Source organism: Choristoneura fumiferana, chromosome 3 (genome assembly GCF_025370935.1).
Source record: "Choristoneura fumiferana chromosome 3, NRCan_CFum_1, whole genome shotgun sequence".
NCBI classification, from domain to species: domain Eukaryota; kingdom Metazoa; phylum Arthropoda; class Insecta; order Lepidoptera; family Tortricidae; genus Choristoneura; species Choristoneura fumiferana.
Genome location: NC_133474.1, coordinates 3,267,994 through 3,292,070, shown reverse-complemented (window position 1 = coordinate 3,292,070; position 24,077 = coordinate 3,267,994). Strand labels below are relative to the sequence as shown.

Genomic DNA, 24,077 nt, shown 5'->3' with positions numbered 1-24,077 from the left:
AGTTGAGGCGCGAACTGGATCAGAATGTATTCTTGTTTAATTCAGCAGCTATGCAAAACTAAATAAATAAATAAAAACGTTGATTTCGCGCGTTTTACTTAAACAAATAAATAAAACTTATTTACATTTGAACTCAATCTGACCGTAAGATTGGGTTGAAATGTGAATGAGTGTTTTTAAGAACTTGATCTAGATGTAGATGGAGTCAGAGAAGAGAATAGAAATTCATGAAGCCTACTGTCACAAGTATTGAACTATTTATAAACCCTGGTTCTGCTCGTAAGAGCACAGCAAGAAAACGTTAGGTACTTACCTAGTTAGTTGACGTGCAAGACAGTTACGTCATTCCGACATATTAGTAAATAAATTCAGATATGCGTAATGCAAGGGCGGATCCAGCTTTATAGCCAGGGAGGGGGGGAGGGGTCACATGGTCAAATAAATAAAGCATTAAAACTTATTGTAAAATAACATACATCGAAAATAGTCAATTCTCCTCTTTTGTCGTAGGAAGATATTCTATGTTAAAAACAATGAGTATAAGAAAATATCTACTGTTGTCGTAGACCTAGCTCAGAGCCCAGGCCATGACTCCCATATCGCCCCCCCCCCTGGATCCGCTCTTATCGAATTGTCACGCGAACTGTCAAAAAAAAACCGGTTACGAGCGTGTCAGATTTTAGAAGTTTACTGACTTCTTCAACCTTTTTGATGTAAGTATCAAAATCAAACAAAACAATCCTGTGTTTTTGTATGCAAAATCTGTCATATGATTGCGATCGCGAACGTCAGGAACCTTACGCAACACGGCCTCTGATTTGCTTCCAAAACTTATCAACTGAACGCCAAAGGCTGAAAAAAAAAATATAAACATTTTTAAAGCAAATTCAGCCGGTCATTCGCCTCACGCAAGTAAGACAGATTGGAAAGACCTTATTCCGATTAACGTAGTAAACTAAACACGCTTGTGTGGCTATCAAAAAGGTACAATAGAGCGTTAACCTAACCTACCATAGAGATTAACATGCACCGTATGAAAACTTTTTTTTTACATTTATTACTGGCCGCTAATACGTTAAAAAGGTTCGCAACGAACGCAGTACAATTTACAAATAACAACAAAACACTGCACACCCTATTTTCTCTATCATCTTCTTTATCTTTTTGCCTTTTTCTTTCTCTGTCTTTTTGCTTGTCGTCCAGCCCGTCCTTTGCTGACTCACGCAAAGACAAATCTTAGCGCGTGCGAAAGACTATCACATAAAAGGTACCGCGTGTATTTTTGTTATAACCACAAACTTTAAGGGTAGTCTGTAATAATAACACATTGCGGATTATATCGTATTGATTAGTATATTATATAAGAGTATATTTGGAATTCACATTTATTTATATTTTAATTACATTTTATTGTCGTTAAAAAGTCTGTACTGTGTAACTCAACGCTAAATGCTGATGTTATTCTTTAGACATGCAAGACTTCGGTACACTGTCGAGCAAGACGGTGACAGAAGTGCTAATGCTGGAGATGAAGATGGCGCCTACAGCCAAGACGTACCTGGTCTCTGGGTACCCGAGGTCCATGAGGGACGTCGCGGAATATTCAGACAAGGTAACAGACCCCTATTCTGGAATAATTCTTAACATGAGGGTTTTCTGATAAGTGATATCGTGAGGTCGGTTTGGCGATAGTCTTACTTGCGACTCATCTTACTAATCCATAGTATCCATACTAATATTATAAGTGCGAAAGTGTATCTTGAAGCGTAGGACATCCACCAACGAGATGGACGGATGAACTGGTGTAATAATACAATTGACGTAACCGAAAAACTTAAAGGGTAGGTACTTCCGGTCGTCCTAAAATTTGAAATTGCAGGGTAGGTATATGAAGCACAACCAATATAAGAAAAGTCTGAAAATCATAATTTTTTTGTCTGTCTGCCAATATCAGTAACCATCTAAAATGACCTCACACTGCGTACATTTAACTCGATGGCTGGCTGGGTCCTGCTCACATTGCATATGCTTAGCTACAACACAAATTTGTATGGAACCGCTGGCCGATTTTTTCTATTATTTGGCTAAATATGCATAATTCACAATAGACGCCGTAGGTACTGTTGACATCAAACTTACCTACCTATTCACAAATACGTAGCCAAGCTTCACAAATTTATAACTACCTACCGAATATTACCGATAAACTCCTTACTATCGAGAAATCTAAAATACCATGATTACTTTGAACTAAGCAATAGTTCACTCTACATCGATGACATAAGGACGTCGCCGTTCGTTTTATATACAGTTTATATTATAACGTTTATTATATTTTTCCAACTGCGTCTCTAAGTTGATATCGTACGTGACAAGCTATAGGTTCTATTAGAACTATCCTCAGCGACCTTAACAGCTCGATTTTTGTGGACAAAATATGGATCGATGGTTTATCACGCATTGGCCATTAGAGTTTAGTTCCATAATTGAAACATGTGTTTGTAATACGCTTGGTATTAGGAGATAATTAACAACTTTTAATATGTCTGTATGTATGTTTAATAGGCTAGCAAACGGTCACTGTTGCACCGTTTTTGTCAAGCTTAAAACCTAAAATTGCTAAAAGTGGCTCCGAAGCGTAGCGTTTGGTGTGCTCTGCCTAGGTACCTCATTTGGGAATACAGGTGTGATGTTTGTGGGTGTAATATGTCTAAGACTGTAATTTAATTTGTTGTCTGTATTTTGATTACATTTGGTTTATGATGCTTTTTTACACTGCCTCGAATATTTACCAACTCTAAAATTTCTAACAGCTCTCCAAATCTTACTGGCTTGTCAAGAAATATTTTGTACGTGGTAGGGATGTTGGAGTGAGTGGTTAAAACACGCAAGTTTAAATAAATAAAAATAACCTAAGAATGTATTAACGCAGCGTCAGGGCTCGCAAAATCTCTTCTATATTCTATTCTAATTGTTCAACAGTAGGTATCGCGATGCGGAATAGGACACTTTTTAATCTCTTATTCATTATTTATTATAAAACATAAATAAGTGACTGAATAAATAATTATTAAAATTAGCTAGTTTCGGAACAATTTGAAAAATAAAATTTGGGTGGCTTTAGTATTCAAATCTAGCGAGAAATTTTACACTAATCGTGTTTCCATTTCCAATTCGCTAGAATACCTATATGGTGAGAAACAACACATTCAAAATTCATTCATTCTACACCTCTTTCTCCCAGCTTCGGAGGATTGTGGGAGTTCGATGTTCATTCTAACGATTTCAGTACTTTAGCAAAAATCAAATGCTTTGTTTTAACTGAAATGTTCCCAATCCGCATTAGGCCTGCATGGGAACTACGGCCCAAGCCCTCTTATTCTGAGAGGAGGCCTGTGCCCAGCAGTGGGACGTATATAAGCTGGGATGATGAATTGAAATGTAATTGTGAATCCCCCAGTCGAACACACAATAAGTAAGTGTTAATATGAGTAGTGCGAGGTTATTCATACTTCATCTCTTATCACACACCTCATCTCACCACATCTCACATCTCTAGTGGAAACGCAGCCTTAGGGGGAGGTTGTTCAATAGTGGATATCTTCTGGCTGATGAAAGAAGGAAAGAAAATAATTATTTATTTATAAATTATATATAAAAAAAATGCTTTAATGCAGGCCAGGATCCATAGTTTGTTAGTAATATTTAATACATAAGTCATATTTTTTTAAAGTTTAGTAGGTATTGCATTATATTATAACATATTAAATCAAAATAATCAATCAATATACAAAGTCAAACAATTCCAATAAGTTAATCATAATTTAATGTCAAAAGTTGCATAAAATAACCATATTATTAAATTAAGCAAAAGACTCAATTATATCATAATTATTCATACCGAGCTCTAAGATCTAACATTAACACCTTATCGAAAATACAAACTGAGACATGGATGCACAGAAAAACCAGAAAAAGAGACCAGGGCCTGGAATCGAACGCAAATCCTCAGCATTTCGTGCTGCGTGCCATAGGAGTATGGCACGCATCCATGTCTCAGTTTGTATTTTCGATATGGTTTTACGGGATGACCGTAAAAGTAACAAATTTGGAGTTGAAATATATAATACAAAAGGCTCCAAATAACCAATCATAATTAACACCTTAGTCTGAACTTTACCTTTTTCGCAACATTGCCTTCTGAATCATGTCTTTTGCTTATAAACATACTGAGGGCCTACCATGATCTTTTCATAAACGATACAAACGCAGAGCAGTTCAATTTAGGCACCTAAACTGAATCGTCGAAATTGGTACACGACGTTTATTTCTCAGAGCTGAGTCTCAATGGTTTACATGTGAATGAAAGACCGATATTGTCTCTGGTCTGAAAATGAAACGCTAAGTCGCGAAAGGGATGCCGCTATATGCAAACCAAATATTTTATACTAAACCCTCTTTATTTTGGAAACCATAACTCTATGTCATTCCGTGTTAAGAACCGTGTTAACCGTTGTGTTGATTACAAATAAAATGTTTACGCTGTCACTAATCCACGAGTCTCTTTTCTCACTGAAAAAATAGTTTTATCAATGAGGAGTTAAGAAGCAAAATGTCGTGAGTACCTATGAAAAGTTATAAAACTTGAATAAATGTTTAAAAGTTCTTGAAATTTAAAAATACTCCAATGAGTAACTTATACTGAATCGCTAAATTTGACATTGAAGCGATTCAATTCCCACTCAAGTTAAGCGTCATGGCATGGTACGAAAACCGCTTGAAGTGAGCGAATAAAAATGTCTGTATCACTGTCGCTGAAACGTGCTTGAACTGAATCGCAAAAGTAACGTCGTGGTACGAAATAACGATGCAAATCAGTTTAGAGCCTAAACTGAGTCGTATTAAGAGAGCGTGGTAGGCCCCCTAATTGTTAAGCCGACACAGTGGCAGCCAACCTATGACTCACTGTTTGAATATTGATGACTTGATGACCATCATTATCGCTAGGGTTTCCATTTTTTTAACATGTGTAAAGTTGATATTGTACATTGAATGGACGTTTTTAGTGTTCCGTAGCCAAAATGGCAAAAACGGAACCCTTATAGTTTCGCCATGTCTGTCTGTCTGTCTGTCCGTCCGTCCGTCCGTCCGCGGCTTTGATCAGGGACTATCAATGCTAGAAAGCTATAGGTCTTTTAAAACGATTAGGGGGTTGCTAAGATGATTTTTCAATTCAGTGATCTGTTTGCGAAATATTCAACTTTAAAGTGCCTCTAAAATCGACCCGTGGGTGGAAAAATTAAAAAAAAATCAGAATGGTTATATCAAACTTGCAAGGAAAACTATAACAGGTAGTTTCATGTTCAAGAAAACTATAACGTTTAAGTTTTCTTGAGAATTATTAGTAGTTTAAGAGTAAATAGCAGCCTAAGGTATAAAATATACCTAAACTTGGAATATTCCGTACAAAATACGAAATCCTTAGAAAAATATTGCTTAATTTTTTTCGTAAAGGCTACGGAACCCTATTTCGGGCGTGTCCGACACGCTCTTGGCCGGTTTTTTACACGTTTAAAAAGAATATTTAACATATGGCGTACTTGAAAAATATGTTAACATGGCCTCAGTTTCAAGCGCGGTGAAGTGTGATTTCTTGTGTTTTAACTGTTGTCCAGTTTGATACAGATCGACAACTAGAGTAGGTAGTAGTAGTAGATAAATAATAAATTATATGGGTTAGTTGTAATACGAGATATAACAACAAAATATATACCTAACACTCATCACTACGTGTAAGCTTGTGTGTATAATAAACATAATCAATAATTTGAAAACGTATAGCACTCATAATAACTAATATTTAATACATAAAACGGCAGATTTATATCTTGACGACCGGATGGCTAGGTGGTTAGAGCACCTGACTACGAAGCTTGAGGTCCCGGGTCGATTCCCGGCCGGGGTAGATATTTGTATGAATAATACGAATGTTGTTCTCGGGTCTTGGATGTTTAATAAATATGTATTTAAGCATGTTTATCGGTTGCCTAGTATATCCATGGTACAAGCTTTGCTTAGTCTGGGACTAGGTCAATTGGTGTCAAGTGTCCCATGATATTTAATTATGATATTTATATACCTAATGATCGATAATAATAATAACAGCTTGTTTTAGTAGAGATCGCAGATCTAACCTACCTTATCTTAGGTACCTACTTTTCGGGTAGCAGTTCGTTTCTCTTGGAGTCGCTGTTCTAACCTAAGCTAAAATACCATAATTTTCAGGTGGTAAAATGAGCATACACCATACAATCTAATTCAGAGTAGGTCACTATCATTAACTCATTATAATATATCTGTTGATTTTACTCTATTTTTGAGTTTCAGTGGTGTTTCTAAGAGTAAATTTCACTTTAGTTTTACTTTTAAAGCTTATTTAAATACAAATTAGACGACCAGATGGCCTAGTGGTTAGAGAACCTGACTACGAAGCTTGAGGTCCCGGGTTCGATTCCCGTGTCGGGGCAGATATTTGTATGAAAAATACGAATGTTTGTTCTCGGGTCTTGGGTGTTTAATATGTATTTAAGTATGTATCTATATATATATATAAATATATTTATCCGTTGCTTAGTACCCATAACACAAGCTTTGCTAAGCTTACTTTGGGACTAGATCAATTGGTGTGAATTGTCCCGTAATATTTATTATTATTTATTTATTTAAATCTTCTCCAAAAAAACATGATTTTACAAAAAAGAATGGGGTCGCCCAGGTATTTATTCTACTAATCTAACTAAATCTTCCAGATACAAACGATAAGCGGTGTCGTGCTAGTCAGTTGGCGCCAACGGGTGCTGGAGCGTCAGATCGAATATGGCGCCCGACTCGGTCACGTGGTGCTAAGCCTGGCGCGAATGGAGCTCAACAACTTCTACCGGAGTGTAATGCCGGTGGCCGAGTACTTCGATCAGAGCGGGATGCTGATAGCGGTGAGTCATGCTGTCATTTTTCCCGCCATAAATTTCCTAGAAATTTTTAAATGGTCTGTAGAACTTTTTAAGTTAGAATAGGTTTGTTTTATAATCTACCGCATGTACGGTTCCGTATCGACGTATACTTTAATCAGTATTATGACCCCAGAGGCCGTTGGTTCTATTGCGTAGTGCAGGGTTGCTCAAAGTGGGGGTACGCGAACCCCTAAGGGGTTCGCTATTCGACGGTAGGGGGTTCGCGACAAGGTTTACGTGATGGTGGATGCAAGACTGGCAAGATGATTAAGATTGGTTTTTGGAGTCTTTTTGTATTTTTTATTTCAACTCCAAATTTGTTACTTATTTGTTTGTTTCAGTTTGTATTTTCGTTGGCAAGAGGATTCTTACCTATATTTGTTACCTTTTATTGAATTAAATAATATTCATTATCATGATTGAAATAAAATAAAAACTTTCTCCAACAGCCAGTTTTATTACTTTCTTTGGGGGGGGGGGGGAGGTAGGGGTTCGCTGTCGTCTAGAAACTTTAACAGGGGTACGTGGAGCCATAAGTTTGAGGTATCCAACTTTAAATATTTGGGTAGCAATATCAGGCACGACAATACTTTAGTTTCGGAGATATCATCACGAATCGCTAACGCCGCAGCCAATTTCGGTCGACTTACTCATCGTGTTTGGAGATCCCATGATCTAAAGCTCGAGACTAAGGGGCTGTTTCACCATCCATTGATTAGTGTTAACTAGCGGTTAGGTGTGATGCCGTCTCTATTTGTTTTGTCCGAATAGACGGAGACGGCATCACATTTAACCGTCGGTTAACGCTAATCAATGGATGGTGAAACAGCCCCTAAGATTAGTGTTTACAAGGCACTAATCCTACCAGTCCCTCTATATGGAGCCGAGACATGGTGCCTCTACAAAACAGATATCAGGAAACTCGACACATACCACCTTAGGTGTCTAAGATCTATCCTGAATATCAAGTGGCAGGATCGTGTCTAATTGTGAGGTCCTGCGTCGCTCCGGAATGCACGGTATGGAAGCTATCCTCGTGCATGGTCAGCTCAGGTGGTGTAGGCACGTCTTGCGTATGGATGATCGCCGGTTACCCAAAGCTGTCTTTTATTCAGAAATGGCTCAGGGTAAATGAAAGCACGGCGGTCAGCATCTGCGCTACAAGGACGTGCTCAAGAGGCACCTTAACGCCTGCGGAATTGATCCTACAGGTTGGGAGGAGCTTGCTTCGAACAGGTCTTCGTGGCGCTCTACCATCTTTAGATCGATTGGCACTTTTGAAGAGAACCGCTTGACAACAACCGATACCCGACAACCGAATAACGAACCGATAGACAGCACTCGATCTCAAACGCCAAATTTTAAAAGACAGACCCAAGCCCTCCTTTACTTACTATTTTTAACCCCCGACGCAAAAAGAGGGGTGTTATATTATAAGTTTGACCTCTATGTGTGTCTGTATGTCTGTCTGTCCGTGGCACCGTAGCTCTGAAACGTGTGGACCGATTTGAATGCGGTTTTTTTAATGAGGGCTATCGCGAATGAATTCGCCGCTAGAGGCGCTAGTGTAGCGTGAGGTCTCCGAAATGTCAAATCTCATAGTTTTTGGGTGAGCTACGCGGGTTTATTTATAATTAGAATTTTTTTGTGAATATTTTGCATTACCTGAAATTAATTATGGCAATTATGCGTTACGGGGCAATGAATGTCTGTGTTTTGAGACAGTTTTGTCTTTTGGAAACTTTTGTCCTCCTTTTTTTCCCGAAAAAAACGGGACTAAGCAACACTGTGGTTGCTGGATATTTTTATGGTACGGTTTTAAGGTGTTTTAAATATGATTTTAATCTAAATTTTGTTTTAACGCCCGTAATAACAGACTGAAAGCCACACTTAAAAACCTCACGCAACAGTGCGCCATCTAGTGAGACAAAAAACGATAGCCCTCATTGAAAGCAAGTTTTCTAGCGATGGTTCTTAGACATGTTTTATCAAAATCGGTTCAGCCGTTTTTGAGATATTTAACTTTGAAGTGTCAAAGTCGGGGGATTTCCAACTTTGTGTTGTAACCAACACAAAGTTGGGTTATTCAATATAGGCGTCCGCGTCCACCTGATCCGTGCAATGCAAACCGCGTCAGCTAGCGTAGGCCTTAACACTTCGTAGACCTCTACGGCGTAGCAATAGCCCGTAGCCTACAATCAAGTGCTACGCCAGCCGGTGATATCATGCCTACGAACAGGTCCCGATAATTGCGATATTACTAATTCGTATTGAAATTGAAACGTGGGCGTAAAATGGATGTTTACGACATGGTACTCGGTTTTAATGGGATTTGTTTATATGAGAGTGCGCGCTTATGTTGGTTTTTGCTCGACTGCTCGAAGGAGGGTTATGTAATTTAGTATATGAAGCAGAACGTTACTTTGGGGAAGTCTACCGTGTGTGGCCTATAACAGGGACAAATAATAAAAAAGTAGACCGTATTCGTCAAACTCAACAACATTACTTCAGTGACTTTTAAAAATAATTCGTTTTTTAATTTTTATTACACTTTTAAGTTAATTCGAAGAAGCAATGTAAAGCAAAATGTGTGATATTTGTAGTGACAGGCGACGTCAGTTGGGTTCTAGGATGGCGTACATTGAATTCACGATTAAGTTTTTTAGAAGAAAAAAAACAAAAGTTAAGTTTTGATTTTAATTAAGTGGGACCATGATGATCCAATTACCGGTGACCTATAGAGCCTCTGTTTTTAATATTATTCCCGGTTAAATTTGTAACCGAAAACTTACACTAAGGGTACTGCCCTTAGTGTAAGTTTTCGGTTACAAATTACGTCTCGATCGCGTTCGCGTTAAAATCTCAATTTGTATGCAAACACGAACATCGCAAACGTTCCGCTAGAGGCGCTGTTCGTGTTTGCATACAAATTGAGATTTTAACGCGAACGCGATCGAGACGTATTTTGTAACCGAAAACTTACACTAAGGGCACTGGGCCACACATTTACTCACCCGCAACCTTATGACAGCTACGTTTATGCAAGATATGTGTTTATGCAGTTCCTCCACAAGAATAAACACAAAACACTCAAACCCAACTATCGCCCCACCACACTATACTAACGCGTTTCGAACTCAACCAGAGCTCATCTTCAGAGCAACAAAACCGTTCAGCATGCTATGAGGTGTTAGTCTGAAACTTGTGTTGTGTTGCTCTGAAGCTTATGTTGGTCTAACAGCCCGTAGCATGGTGAACGGTTGTGTTGCTCTGAAGATGAGCTCTGGGATATGTTTTTCGAGCATATGTATGTATGTATCTATGCATATTTATCTCTTTGGTCCTCTTACTGCTACAGCCCAGCCAACCAATCTTCCATCCTACCATTCATCCAAACTTCATGACTGGATAACCTAACCAATAAAAAGTTGGCAAACCCCCAACTTTGTCACTTCAAAGTTCAATATCTCAAAAAAATGTCTAAGAACCATCGCTAGAAAACCTTATTTCAAATAAAAAACCAAATTGAAATCGGTCCACACGTTTAAGAGCTACGGTGCCACAGACAGACACACATAGCGGTCAAACTTATAACACCCCTCTTTTGGCGTTGGGTGTTAAAAATAGTGTGATTGGCAACACAGAGTAATGCTGCTCGCTTTCACATATTTTATTAATAAAAAATTATATAATACATAAGTACAGTCACGTGCAAAGATATCGACGAGGCCAAAGTTACAATAGATATTTGTGATACGAGGTTGTTAAGTAAGGTTTTACAAATGAGTTGACGAGTGATAAACCCGAGCCGCAAGGCGAGGGTTTTCATGGTCACGAGTTTGTAAAGCCTGCCAACCGTGTATCATACGACGTTTTTCAATACATTTGTGAGAAAATAGGCAATGACACAAAATTGAAAAATAATAACAATGCAAAGTTTTACAAAAATGGCGCGTCCATAATGCGTAGGTAAGTTTTGTTTTTAATTACGTTACTTTAACTAAAATTATCAGGCAAAGGTTCGACGCGTTCAGCCACTGCGATTTTTTCGAATAAATAAAAGGTCGAAATTATTAAAATCTGAGCGGTAATTAAATAATTACAATCAATTTTGCAAATTCATTACTTAGTTTTGTATATTTATAAATTTTTCTACGATAAGTCGATATTTTTATTTTTGTCTTTTCTTTCTCTTCTCTTCTAAACTTTTAAAATGGAGAATTTAAAAAAAACTGTAAAAAAATCGCACTAGTGCAGTAGAATGAACTTAGTTAATTTTTCGAGCAAATGTATTGCAAAAATATGTGTACACTACCTACACTACCTTAATGTTAAGTGCATAAAGTCGTGTATACATATTTTCAATTATCTTTGCACTTGACTGTACCTAGAGTAACCGATCAGGATAATAAAAAAAAACTTCAGAAATGCCTCAGATTGTAATTGGTAATTCCTTATTATAAATTTACAAATAAATTTTATTGATATCGATAATACCCACCATAAAAATGAAATATCTCATGTTCAAGATTACGACGACGCTCTAAGATATAATGGAGATAAGCTGAAGCAGTATTTCGTGATTCTGGCAACCGGCCCATTAGCTCAGTTGGTTAGAGCGTCGTGCTAATAACGCGAAGGTCGCGGGTTCGATCCCCTCATGGGCCACAGTTTCTTTTTGCTTTATTTCTAAAACTAGCTTTTACCCGCGGCTTCGCACGCGTAAACTATTCGGTGTGGTAGCTGCAATTTAAATTTTCGGGATTTTAAAAATTCCCCTGGAAATTTCCAATATTTATATCGTGGTCTTCATTGAGGTTGTGTTGTGAATGACTGTACAAAATTCAAGACTCTAAACCCAGTGCTGAAGTTTCAAAATTTTTCCCTATCCAAATTCAAATGCAAAATTCAAATTCAAATCATTTATTCAGTAAATAGGCCGCAATGGGCACTTTTACACTTCATTTTTTATACTACCAGCGCTTTCGGAAAGACCACCATTGCCAAGAAGAATGCGCCGCAAGAAACTTGGCAGAAAGTCATTTTTTCAAAATAAAATAATTAGAAATAAAATACTTAAAAACTACAGTATACAATTAAAGAAAAAAATACGTAATATTAAAAATAATAATAATACAGGGATGTATGGGGTCCCTTAGTTACAAAACTATACCGGGGGAATATCGGGATAAAAAGTAGCGAACATTTTCATGCCTCTAAGCCTAGCGGTTGTTATTTCGACATTTTATTCCTAGGTATCCCGTGGTAATATCGGGTCAAAAAGTCGTCTATGTGTTTTTCTAGACATCCAGCTACATACCAAATTTCATGACTCTAAGCTCAGCGGTTAATATTTCAAGATTTTATCCCTATCCCGTGGGAATACGGGGTAAAAAATAGATTATGTGTTATTCCAGAGGTCCAGCTACCTACATACCAAATTTTATGGCTCTAAGCCCAGTGGTTGTTATTTCGAGATTTTATCCCTAGGTATCCCGTGAGAATATCGGGTCAAAAAGTCGCTTATGTGTTATTCCAGACGTCTTGCTACCTACATACCAAATTTCATGACTCTAAGCCCAGCGGTTATTATTTCAAGATTTTATCCCTATCCCGTGGGAATATCGGGATAAAAATTAGCCTGTGTGTTATTACAGAGGTCCAGCTACCTACACACGAAAATTCATGGCTCTAAATCCAGTGGTTGTTATTTCGAGATTTTATCCCTAGGTATCCCGTGGGAATATCGAGTCAAAAAGTCCCTTACGTGTTATTCCAGACGTCCAGTTACCTACATACCAAATTTCATGACTCTAAGCCCAGCGGTTATTATTTCAAGATTTTATCCCTATCCCGGGGGAATATTGGGATAAAAAGTAGCTTATGCGTTTATCCAAAGGTCCAGCTACCTACATACTAAATTTCATGGCTTTAAGCCCTGCGGTTGTTATTTCAAGATTTTATCCCTAGGTATCCCGTGGGAATATCGGGTCAAAAAGTTACCTATCTGTTATTCCAAACGTCCAACTACCTACATACCAAATTTCATGACTCTAAGCCCAGAGGTTGTTATTTAGAGATTTTATCCCTATCCCGTGGGAATACCGGGATAAAAAGTATCCTATGTTTTAATCCAGGTTATAAACTAACTTTTCGCCAAATTTCATCCAAATCCGTCCAGCCGTTTCAGCGTGAAAGAGTAACAAACATACTCACTCACTCACTCACTCACTCACTCACTCACAAACTTTCGCATTTATAATATTAGTAGGATACCAGTTTTATTTTTGTTGACATAAGAAAAAGGTCGATTAGCTCCGTCCCTAAATAGAATACTTTCCTTTTAATAGTAGATTGTACTACAAGTGCATGTGTGTCTCGGGTAAATTGAGTTTTATGGACAAGTTGCACTCTGCTTTTCACTTTGATTGTAAGAAAATTAAACAGCAACAGTGGAAACAAAATGTTCATTTACTATACTTGGTTTGGATAGGTATTTAACTAAATGTAAACAAAACAACGTCAATTGGTGCCTTAAATTACTTAACCCCATTACCCCACTTAAACTATCTAAAAACATTTACATTTCTGTTCTGAAATACACTAGTCTAGTTCGTATTATGAAATTATAATGAATGATAAAAAGATAATAAGTAAAATGTTTAAAGTCCTTAAATGTACCAAATTTAGCAGCTGAAGTTTGTTTACATTTAGGTAGTTATTTTATTACTTAAACGCTTCAAGAATAGGTACGTTTTACTTTTCATGCATGGCTTAACTTATTAGTATTATCTAGTTTTGTTGTTTTTTTTTAATATAAAACACGACCCATTAGTAAAAAATAAATTAACTAAAACTTTATTTTATAAACTTTTTGGTTTGTGGCTGTTGACACCTGCCACGCATATTTGCCATAATTAATTTCAGATATTGCAAAATATTCACAAAATTATTCTAATTATAAATAAACCCGCGTGGCTCACCCAAAAACTATGAGATTTGACATTTCGGAGACCTCACGCTACACTAGCGCCTCTAGTGGCGAATTCATACGCGATAGCCCCCATTGGGGTGTTGCGACTATAAAAATTTGAGTTGCCTTATCTAAAAACGTAGGTAAATGAGGGCTATCGCGAATGAATTCGCCGCTAGAGGCGCTAGTGTAGCGTGAGGTCTCCGAAATGTCAAATCTCATAGTTTTTGGATGAGCTACGCGGGTTTATTTATAATTAGATTTTTTGTGAATATTTTGCATTACCTGAAATTAATTATGGCAATTATGCGTTATGGGGCAATGAATGTGTGTATTTGAGACAGTTTTGTCTTTTGGAAACTTTTCTCCTCCCTTTTTTTCCGAACAAAACGGGACTAAGCAACACTGTGGTGGCTGGATATTTTTATGGTACGGTTTTAAGGTGTTTTAAATATGATTTTAATCTAAACTTTGTTTTAACGCCCGTAATAACAGACTCTGAAAGCCACACTTAAAAACCTCACGCAACAGTGCGCCATCTAGTGAGACAAAAAACGATAGCCCTCATTGTTGTGTTTCAAAGTAAAAATTTAAAATTCACCACACGATTAATGCGAATTTCCGTAAAATTCAACCTTTCGATACCAAATCGCGGATAAAAGGGCAAGTAATAAATTGAGGGGGCCGTTTCCTCGTCACCATAAACATAATATTACTTAGACATAGGTACAGAGTTTGCTTGACAGCGTGACCGAAAGTGAAATGGGCCTGTCTGTGTAAATTTGTAAATGTCTGTGTGAGTTTTAGAGTTGCCCTCACTGCTAAATATGAGTTGTCGATAACCATAGGTACCGTATCCCCGGTATCCCCGTATATCCGGTATCGTCATATAGGTACTTAAGGTACACAGTACAAATAAATCTTAAGGGCTGTTGCAGTAAAGTAGGTACTAGAAACTTCATAAACATTTCTAAATTAAAAAAAGAAATATTCAACATTAAAGTGCAAATTGTCATTAAAATAGAGCGTCCCCCCCCCCCTCTAAAATCCCCGATGGGTGGAAAACTTTAAAAAAAATCAGGATGGTAGTAAGTATATCAAACTTACAAGGAAAACTATAACGGTTAAGTTTTCTTGAGAATTATTAGTAGTTTAAGAGTAAATAGCAGCCTAAGGTATAAAATATACCTAAACTTGGAAGATTCCGTATAAAATACGAAATCCTTAGAAAAATATTACTTATTTTTTTCGTAATGGCTACGGAACCCTATTTTGGGTGTGTCCGACGCGCTCTTGGCCGGTTTTTTCTTTTCGTTTCGGACGGCATGTAGCTGAGGTTGGGAGAGGGTGAGCTGCTCTTAGCAGCAGAAGCAGACCTCTCAGCAAGGAAAGTTCAGCTCAGCATGCCAAAGATACTAAGCATGTTTCACCAAAGCGTTGTATAAAGGTGATGGCTTTACTAATGTTATATTCCAGAGCCATTTGCGCAGTTTTAAAATTTCAACTTTGCCCTCTGGCCCCAACATTGCCTGATTCAATTTGGAGTCGATAACTAGCACCCTCTAGGTTTTTAAACTTTTATTCCCCGTAATAATAATTCCCGTGTAGTTAAAAGTTTAAAACCTATAAGAGTGCTAAGTTATTGACTCTAAATGGAATCAGGCAATGTTGGGGCCAGAAGGCAAAGTTGAAGCAGTTTACGGTAATGTCTCTCAAATATTGCAGGTGGTAGGACCTTGTGCAAGGTCCGCCCGGATTGCTACCACCATCTAGCTCGCTAATCCTGCCGTGAAGCATCAGTGCTTGCACTGTTGTGTTTCGGCGTGGAGAGTAAGACAGCCGGTGAAATTACTGGCACTTGAGGTATCCCATCTTAGGCCTCTAGGTTGGCAACGCATCCGCAATACCCCTGGTGTTTATGGGCGGTGGTGATCTCTTGCCATCAGGAGACCGACTTGCTCGTTTGCCATCCAGTCGAATAAAAAATAAAAATAAATAACTCCTACATTAAATTATACACTTTAGACGTTATAAATTGTGTTAAAAGCATCCAGAAACATAAATAATGCTTTATCCCTTAAAGTTTCTTATAAAAAATCCATTTAGATAAAAATATAGTAAACATTGAAAATTATAGCAAGCACAGGCCGTTCCATATACATAAGTTATAAGAAAATCACCGCTTTTAGTCGCTCCGCGTGTCATACGTTATTATTTCTGTCAAGGCAAATCGCATTGTCTTTTCTTGTGATTATATATGATTATTTACTTAGCAGCTCTTTGTAGATGTATTTCTTTGTTTGTTTTAATTCTTGCGAGCGTATTTTGCATCGACATCTATGCATGTAACCTTACGACTCTAGGCTGTTTAGAACAAAACGCGCCGCACATCAATCATCAATGTTTTTACTTTGACACAACCCCTGTCACGGACGTCAACAAACTATAGTGAACTGTACCATTAGTGTAAGTTTTCGGTTACAAAATACGTCTCGATCGCGTTCGCGTTAAAATCTCAATTTATATGGAAACACGAACGTAAACGGAACGTTTGCGATGTTCGTGTTTCCATATAAATTGAGATTTTAACGCGAACGCGATCGAGACGTATTTTGTAACTGAAAACTTACACTAAGGGTACCTACTGTACTGGGCGGGCGGCCTGTTTTTAATAGTGAATATTGGTAGGCCCGCTATTTCAACCGAGACCGGCACATCCCGGGTAGGTTTTCTCCTATCAGACCTCAACCTGACTGAGTTTCTTGTCGTTTCTTCTCAGTCAGGACTTAACGTAGTCTTTCCGGAACGATGTAGTATAAAAAAAATATGATTGATTGCGAAAACTTACACTAGGGGTACAGCACCTCTACAAATAATTTACGCCGTCGCTATCGAGTACGGTCACTGTAAACTCATGGTAGTGGTAAAAGCCGTCAGAGGCTAACAGCAACAGGACGTCCGAAAAAAAAAATATTGGTAGGATTGAAACATGATTGATAATGTCGCTTCGCGGCTCCGCGGGCGGTGACATTGCCCGTTGACCGCCCATCGATCGGCTGTTCACGTGCCCTTCGACTGTCGCCTCACCCCCCAAAGGATTTGTGACGCGGCCATTTTACATACAAATATGTTTAAACATATTCCTTCCTGCAGGGCTACTACGAAACTCGTAACTCGAAGTTCGTGTCGTGCGATCCCTCTCGCTCTCGTATTAAACAGTATAAGTGTCAGAGGGACCGCACGACACGAACTTCGAGTTTCGTAGTAGCCCTGCTGTTCTGAACAACTGAACAATGTTGGCCACTGAGCCATGACACTTTTGCACTACTGCAGCGTGCACAGTCAAGGGCAAAGATATCAAGGGCAAAGTTGCAAAAATATGTATACACGATTTCATGCACTTAACATTAAATTTAAATAGCAGACCTCTGCTATCTGCCGTAACAAACGATAGTGATTATATAACGCCTGGACATTTCCTTATTGGAACAGCTTTGACAAGCTTTCCTGAAATTGATCTCACTGAAACTTCAGTAAATCGTTTACGTTTTTGGAATCTATGTACAAAGCTCAAGCAAGACTTTTGGAAGTCATGGTCAAATAATTATTTAACACAGCTCCAAAGCCGTCCCAAGTGGAAGTACCAGCAACCTAATCTAAAGGAGGGTGACTTAGTCATTGTTAAAAATATAAACACCTCTCCATTAAAATGGCCCATGGCTCGTATTGTAAAAACATTCCCTGGCAATGATGGCAATGTAAGAGTAGCTGATGTAATGATGAACCAAAAAGTGTATCGTAGAGCTATCTCTAACTTGTGTCCTTTACCTGTAATGTAATTTTTAATATTATTTCATTGAAAACAGCTGACTCAGCCAACTTTATTTGTATCTAGGATACATTGCCCGGCCCCAACTATGTTTAAAACCAAACATATAATGTGTAGACAGCTTTATTTATTTTAAGCTGGCAACTCTCTTCTTGGTAAGACTTGCACGGCGAACACACGTCTCCCGTAATAAAATTGTAAAAAAGTTCAATAAACTCAGTTTTCTAAATTTCTACGCATTTTGATTCCTACAGCCGTGTATACATATTTTTGCAATTTTGGCCGTGTCGATATCTTTGCCCTTAACTGTACATACAAACAATATGAAATGTTTACTTTTAAGTCTCGACTGATGTTTTGGATCTGTATCTTATCTTGTTTGTGTGTGTTTCCAATATAAAAAAAAAACGTTTTTATCTATCTATGTATCTACTCTTATCCACTAATAGGTAGGATATTTGTATTTTTTTTATTTTTTTTAAATATAAAAGCTTGAGACTGCATGTTATTGGACAAAGAAGCAATATTAAGCTATCTTTACATGTAACAGAGTTATAAACGTTTGAAATTCAAGATTAGACAGAGAAAGACTTAGTTGCATGTGACGTCATACTTTCTGCATAGAAGAAAAGCATTTCAGAAGACAGACGTATAGATTTTAATTTTTTCTTCGCTAAACTTTGTCTGTACTTACCTATGTTTTCATAATAATATACCTACCTACAGGATTTATGGCAAACTTTTCAAATACCTACCGTATATTTCATAAATGCAAATCTCACTCTGTATGTCTGTTTGTTACCTTCATGATTAATCCGCTGAACCATATTTTTATTTTAAGTCAATTCGACCACTGGAGCCAAACAAAAAAAAATACAGCCGAATTGATAACCTCCCCCTTTTTTTTTTTTTTTTTTTTTTTTTATTCAACTGGATGGAAAACGAGCAAGTGGGTCTCCTGATGGTAAGAGATCACCACCGCCCATAAACAACTGCAACACCAGGGGTATTGCAGATGCGTTGCCAACCTAGAGGCCGAAGATGGGATGGGATTTTTGTTGCGTAGTCCCGTTTTGTTCGGAAAAAAAGGGGGGGCAAAAGTTTCCGAAAGACAAAACTGTCTCAACACACAGACATTCATTGCCCCGTAACGCATAATTGCCATTAATTTCAGGTAATGTAAAATATTCACAAAATTATTCTAATTATAAATAAACCCGCGTAGCTCACCCAAAAACTATGAGATTTGATATTTCGGAGACCTCTCGCTACACTAGCGCCTCTAGCGGCGAATTCATACACGATAGCCCTCATTATGAGCTCATGCACGAATCAGGAAGTGACGCAATAATGAATGATAAGGTAAACAACCCCTGTGAACGACTGGCGCCCTTGACTAGGGTTGCCAACCGTAATATAATCATCATCAGCCGGAAGACGTAACTGTTGAACGAAGGGCTCCTTAGAACGCCATAATGAATTACAATCTACAATTTGCCACTTGCATCCATCGGTTGGTCGCAACTCTCACGATTTACTAACACTATATTTACTTATACTTATACATAAATAGTATTGTACCTACCTACTATATTTTGACTCTGTGGACTATGTATGCCGTTGAAGAAATATATTGCTTTTAAAATGAGCGTCGACGGCGCATTTAAAAAACCGGCCAAGAGCGTGTCGGACACGCCCGAAGTAGGGTTCCGTAGCCATTACGAAAAAAATAACTAATATTTTTTTAAGGGTTTCGTATTTTGTACGGAATATTCCAAGTTTAGGTATATTTTATACCTTAGGCTGCTATTTTACTCTTAAACTACTAATAATTCTCAAGAAAACTTAGCCGTTATAGTTTTCCTTGAAAGTTTGATATACTTACTACCATTCTGAATTTTTTCAAATTTTTCCACCCACCGGTTTAGATTTTAGAGGGGGGGGGGACGCTCGATTTTAATGAAAATTTGCACTTTAAAGTTGAATATTTTGCAAACAAATCACTGAATCGAAAAATCGTCTTAGCAACCCCCTAATGATTTTAAAACACCTATCCCCACACTACAAGGTAGGATGAGATAAAAAAATCACCCCCACTTTACGTCTATGGGAGGTAAGCTAAAAAAATCTTTTTTTTCAATTTTTTTGTACCATTTTGTCGACATAGTTTACATACATATTCGTGCAAAATTACAGCTTTCTAGCATTGATAGTCCCTGAGCAAAGCCGCGGACGGACGGACAGACAGACAGAGACATGGCGAACCTATAAGGGTTCCGTTTTCGCCATTTTGGCTCCGGAACCCTAAAAACGCAGTCACACACGCAGTGTGCTAAGACTCTTCGAAGTAGGATTCCCGTTTTCGCTGTACTTATATCGCTAGAAAATTATACTCATTAGAACAATGAAATGCTGTCATTATTGAACTTCCGATGTAATTTAATCTAAGTATTTACATAATAAAAACTGTGCTCGGAACTCGGAACGCACAGCTGCAGTTGGCACATCAGCTGTCAGTGCAACCGATCATTTGCGATTGTTCGCTGAAAGGTGCATAATGGAAAATAGAAATTATCGAAACACGAACCGTTCACGTTAGAGCTGGTTCCGATTTGTCGGATGTCGTGCTCGGATTTTAATTGGATCTTCCAGTGGCAGAATACTTTATATGAAACTATTTTATTCACACTTGCCCGACACGATTTTCTATAGAAATTAAATGACTGATATCCGACACGAAACGGATTCCACACCCGAAAAGTGGGAAGTAGTGGGAACGGGCTCTTACTATCAATATCTAAAGTTGTTTTATGCCTGTTTTATTAACCCCCGGCGCAAAAAGAGGGGTGTTAAGTTTGACCGCTATGTGTGTCTGTTTGTGGCACCGTAGCTCTTAAACGGGTGGGCCGATTTGAATGCGTTTTTTTTATTTGAAAGCAGGTTTTCTACCGATGGTTCTTAGACATGTTTTATCAAAATCGGTTCAGCCATTTTTGAGATATTGAACTTTGAAGTGACAAAGTCGGGGGCAAACTTTTTGTTGGCTAAGTTGGCTAAGTTTTTTTTTACAAAGAAATTGGCTTGTGTTCTGTTTGACCACAATTATCCCAAAATATCGCTTCAGTCGTCGTATCGTATCGTCAATTTCATGCTCGAACTTAGAAACAAAATACAAAAATATCCAGTTGGTGGTTTACAAGTAAAATTGTCAATGAATACCCCGCGCTATAGCTAAGCAATAATTTAAATTCGAGACATTATCTACATTGTAGAGGGAAAACGGACCGTGTGAAATGCCAACTGGCCAAGATATTATGGACTCTTGAAATTTTGATGAGGTCCACCATGGAGGGCTGTCTTCATAAAATATGAGGTTTTTACGAAGGGGGGTGTAGGGTGGAGGCGGGGCCAGGGGCCTGCATTTCTTTGACGTTTGTTTTACGAAACGACAGAACGGCTGCATTTTTAAAATGCATAAAGGCGATGGAGCCATTTTACTTTGTACATACTATATATACTGTATACTACATGTTTACAAGTTAAATCAACTAGCCGGCGCATGCACTACCGGCGGATAGTTAACGATCTTCTCGGTACACCCTCATTTAAATAATTTTGTTAATAGTTTACTTTTAATTCCAAAATTTTTTTATCCTTTTTTACCTTCTGTTTACTTATTAAATTTAGTGCCGAATAAATAATAAGGTGAATGGTGTATCCTGTTCCACCGTGATACAGTTTTTACTAGTACGGGGAGCAGAAAACGCTTACTCACAAACATTCAAGTAATCGTAAGTACTGAATCTTTTCAAACGGAAAAAGACCAATTTTGTTAGCCATGTATATATAGGGGTCGAACAACTTTTTCTTATCAATTTTTGTTGTAGTTATGTTCTCCTGAGTCATTCTTTAAACCCTAAGAAGGTACATATAAAAATTAAAATTAAAATTTGCCAAACATGCATTTTTCTGGTGGTTTTAAGCCCCTTCTATAATTTGTCATATAATAAGCATGTTAGTATAATATGACACAACTTTTCTTCTATTAAACTACATGTAATATTTGCAGCATTTAATTAAGTAGTAAGTCCAAATGTTAGTAGTGAGTAAGCAGTGCAACCATTGTTGATTTAAATAAAGATATTTTCATTTTCATTTTTCATTTTTCATATAGTTTGTGGATTGGTGACGCAAGAGGCGATATTAAGTTATTTTTATTGGGATTTTATGTTTTTTATCAAGGAATCCCTTTTAAGTGGTTTAGGTTCTGTTTTAAAACATAATTTGCATGTATGTACCGTTTTTATACATCCTTTCCGCGAGATCCCCGAAAATAAGTTTCTGTTAAAAATTACATTTTTAATACAAGCTTTTGTTCTGATTGCACTTTTTGTTGATTGTTGTACCTACTTGTATTGTCATCCAACTAACAATGTGTATACTTACTAAATTTCAAGTCAAGGCATGACAAGAAACAACAACAACAAGCAGCCAGTGGGAAAAATAAAAGCTTGTAAAAATAAATGGATAAATATACAATTATTACACTAGACAAGAGTACGGATTCATTTAATATTTTAGTTGAGTTCACTGCTTCTCGTAAGTATGTACTTACTACTACTCTATATTTATCTCATCATAGGTTTTCAGTGTTCAATTTAATTTTATTCGTAACATTTTCTTAGCTTGAATTTTATTAAACATTCTATCTTCCATTTTATTTATTATACTTCGCGGTAACGAGCTCTAATTAACAATTATTTACGCACACGGCTTTCTCTGTTCTTAGAATAATAATTACCTATTACACCAACTTTTTTGAGACATATCGGACATCAAATATTCAGCATAAGTATAGGCGTGCTCGCACGTTACAAGGAGAGCGTTTATGAATTTTTTGTTAGTGTTAGGTGAACGTGCTGTGCGACCCAAATACTGTGTATTGATGTGAGGACCAGATCGTTTTATAATTTACGACAGGTTACCCATTTAATGCGGAAATAAGAAACGTTTCTAACGTTTAACCGCGGACAATTGCGTTCCAACAATGTGCCCATTTCTGTCGTGTTTTATTTATGTATTAATTCAACATTAACTTTTAATATTTTTCACAAAAGTATTCAAGTTATAAAATCATTCACACACACTAAAAATTGTTTAAGTTTATTGTTGAACTGCGCACCATCTAATATTTACTTCAAATATTATGGCAGGTAAATAATTTGTTGACTTTTATACCATTCCATTTATTCCAGAATGTATAGAATAGTGATTGTACCTATTGTCATCAGATTTACACAAGTGGAGTCAATCAGATTTGACCCGTAGGTACATACATACATACACACATAGCAATGAAATATAAGCTTGTACAGTCGAGTTCATAAAATTGTAAGCAAAAATTTGGTCAAAAATATCTGAACACGCTTCTACGCCGTTAACAATAGAGTCGTGGTTCAGATATTTTTGATCACATTTTTGCTCACATGTTTATGAAATCGACTGTAGTAACGTCATGAAACGTTTTGTGCCGAATGCTTTTGAACGCCATCTTCCTTACAGGTAAACGGCGAGCGTAACCCCGAAGAAGTCTACAAGGACTTCCGTGCCGCGGTGCTCCAGATTCTGGGGACCGTGGAGGACCAGTCCACTATGAACGGGGTCAGCGGGGTAGGGGTGGGCGCGGGGGGGATCCCGGGGGAGATAGTGGGGGTGGAGCCGGCGCCGGCGCAGCGGAGCAGGGCGGACGTAATGCCTGTTAGGCATGGAGAGAGGATAACCAGTCCGAAGGTAAAATTGTTGAATAGGATGGTGCGAGGTGTGGGAGATATCATGCGAGTTGCTATGTGATCACCTGTAACCCTTAGTGTAAGTTTTCGGTTACATAATTCGTCTCGATCGCGTTCTCATTAAAGTCTCAATTTGTATGGAAACACGAACAGCGCCTCTAGCGGAACGTTTGCGACGTTCGTGTTTGCATACAAATTGAGATTTTAATGCGAACGCGATCGAGACGTATTTTGTAACCGAAAACTTACACTAAGGGCACTGCATTAATCTGCCGCAGCGGAGCGTGCAAAAATATCTAACACGTCCTACCGGCCATAGAACGAGTCGTATTAGATATTTATGCACGATTTGCTGTGTCAGATATTATAGTGCTGTACATTGCCTCCTATTATCTATCACTAATGGATTCACAGCTGCGCGACCCCGTAGTGAAATTAAACTTGCATGATACTCGTATTTCCCGCACCAGTAATGA

At 37.7% G+C, this 24,077-nt stretch overlaps 1 protein-coding gene and 1 non-coding gene across 2 annotated transcripts in view; both read left to right on the top strand.

The window, feature by feature from the left end:
- Nucleotides 1-24,077, top strand: part of LOC141426384 (adenylate kinase isoenzyme 5) — a 69,108-nt gene that overhangs the window by 24,466 nt on the left and 20,565 nt on the right. Inside the window, exon 6 of the mRNA XM_074085249.1 lies at nucleotides 23,375-23,602. Coding sequence (XP_073941350.1) covers nucleotides 23,375-23,602 — 228 coding nt within the window. The remainder of the gene's footprint in view (nucleotides 1-23,374; nucleotides 23,603-24,077) is intronic.
- Nucleotides 11,605-11,678, top strand: TRNAI-AAU (transfer RNA isoleucine (anticodon AAU)). The gene has a single exon. It is a non-coding gene; the product is annotated as a tRNA-Ile (tRNA).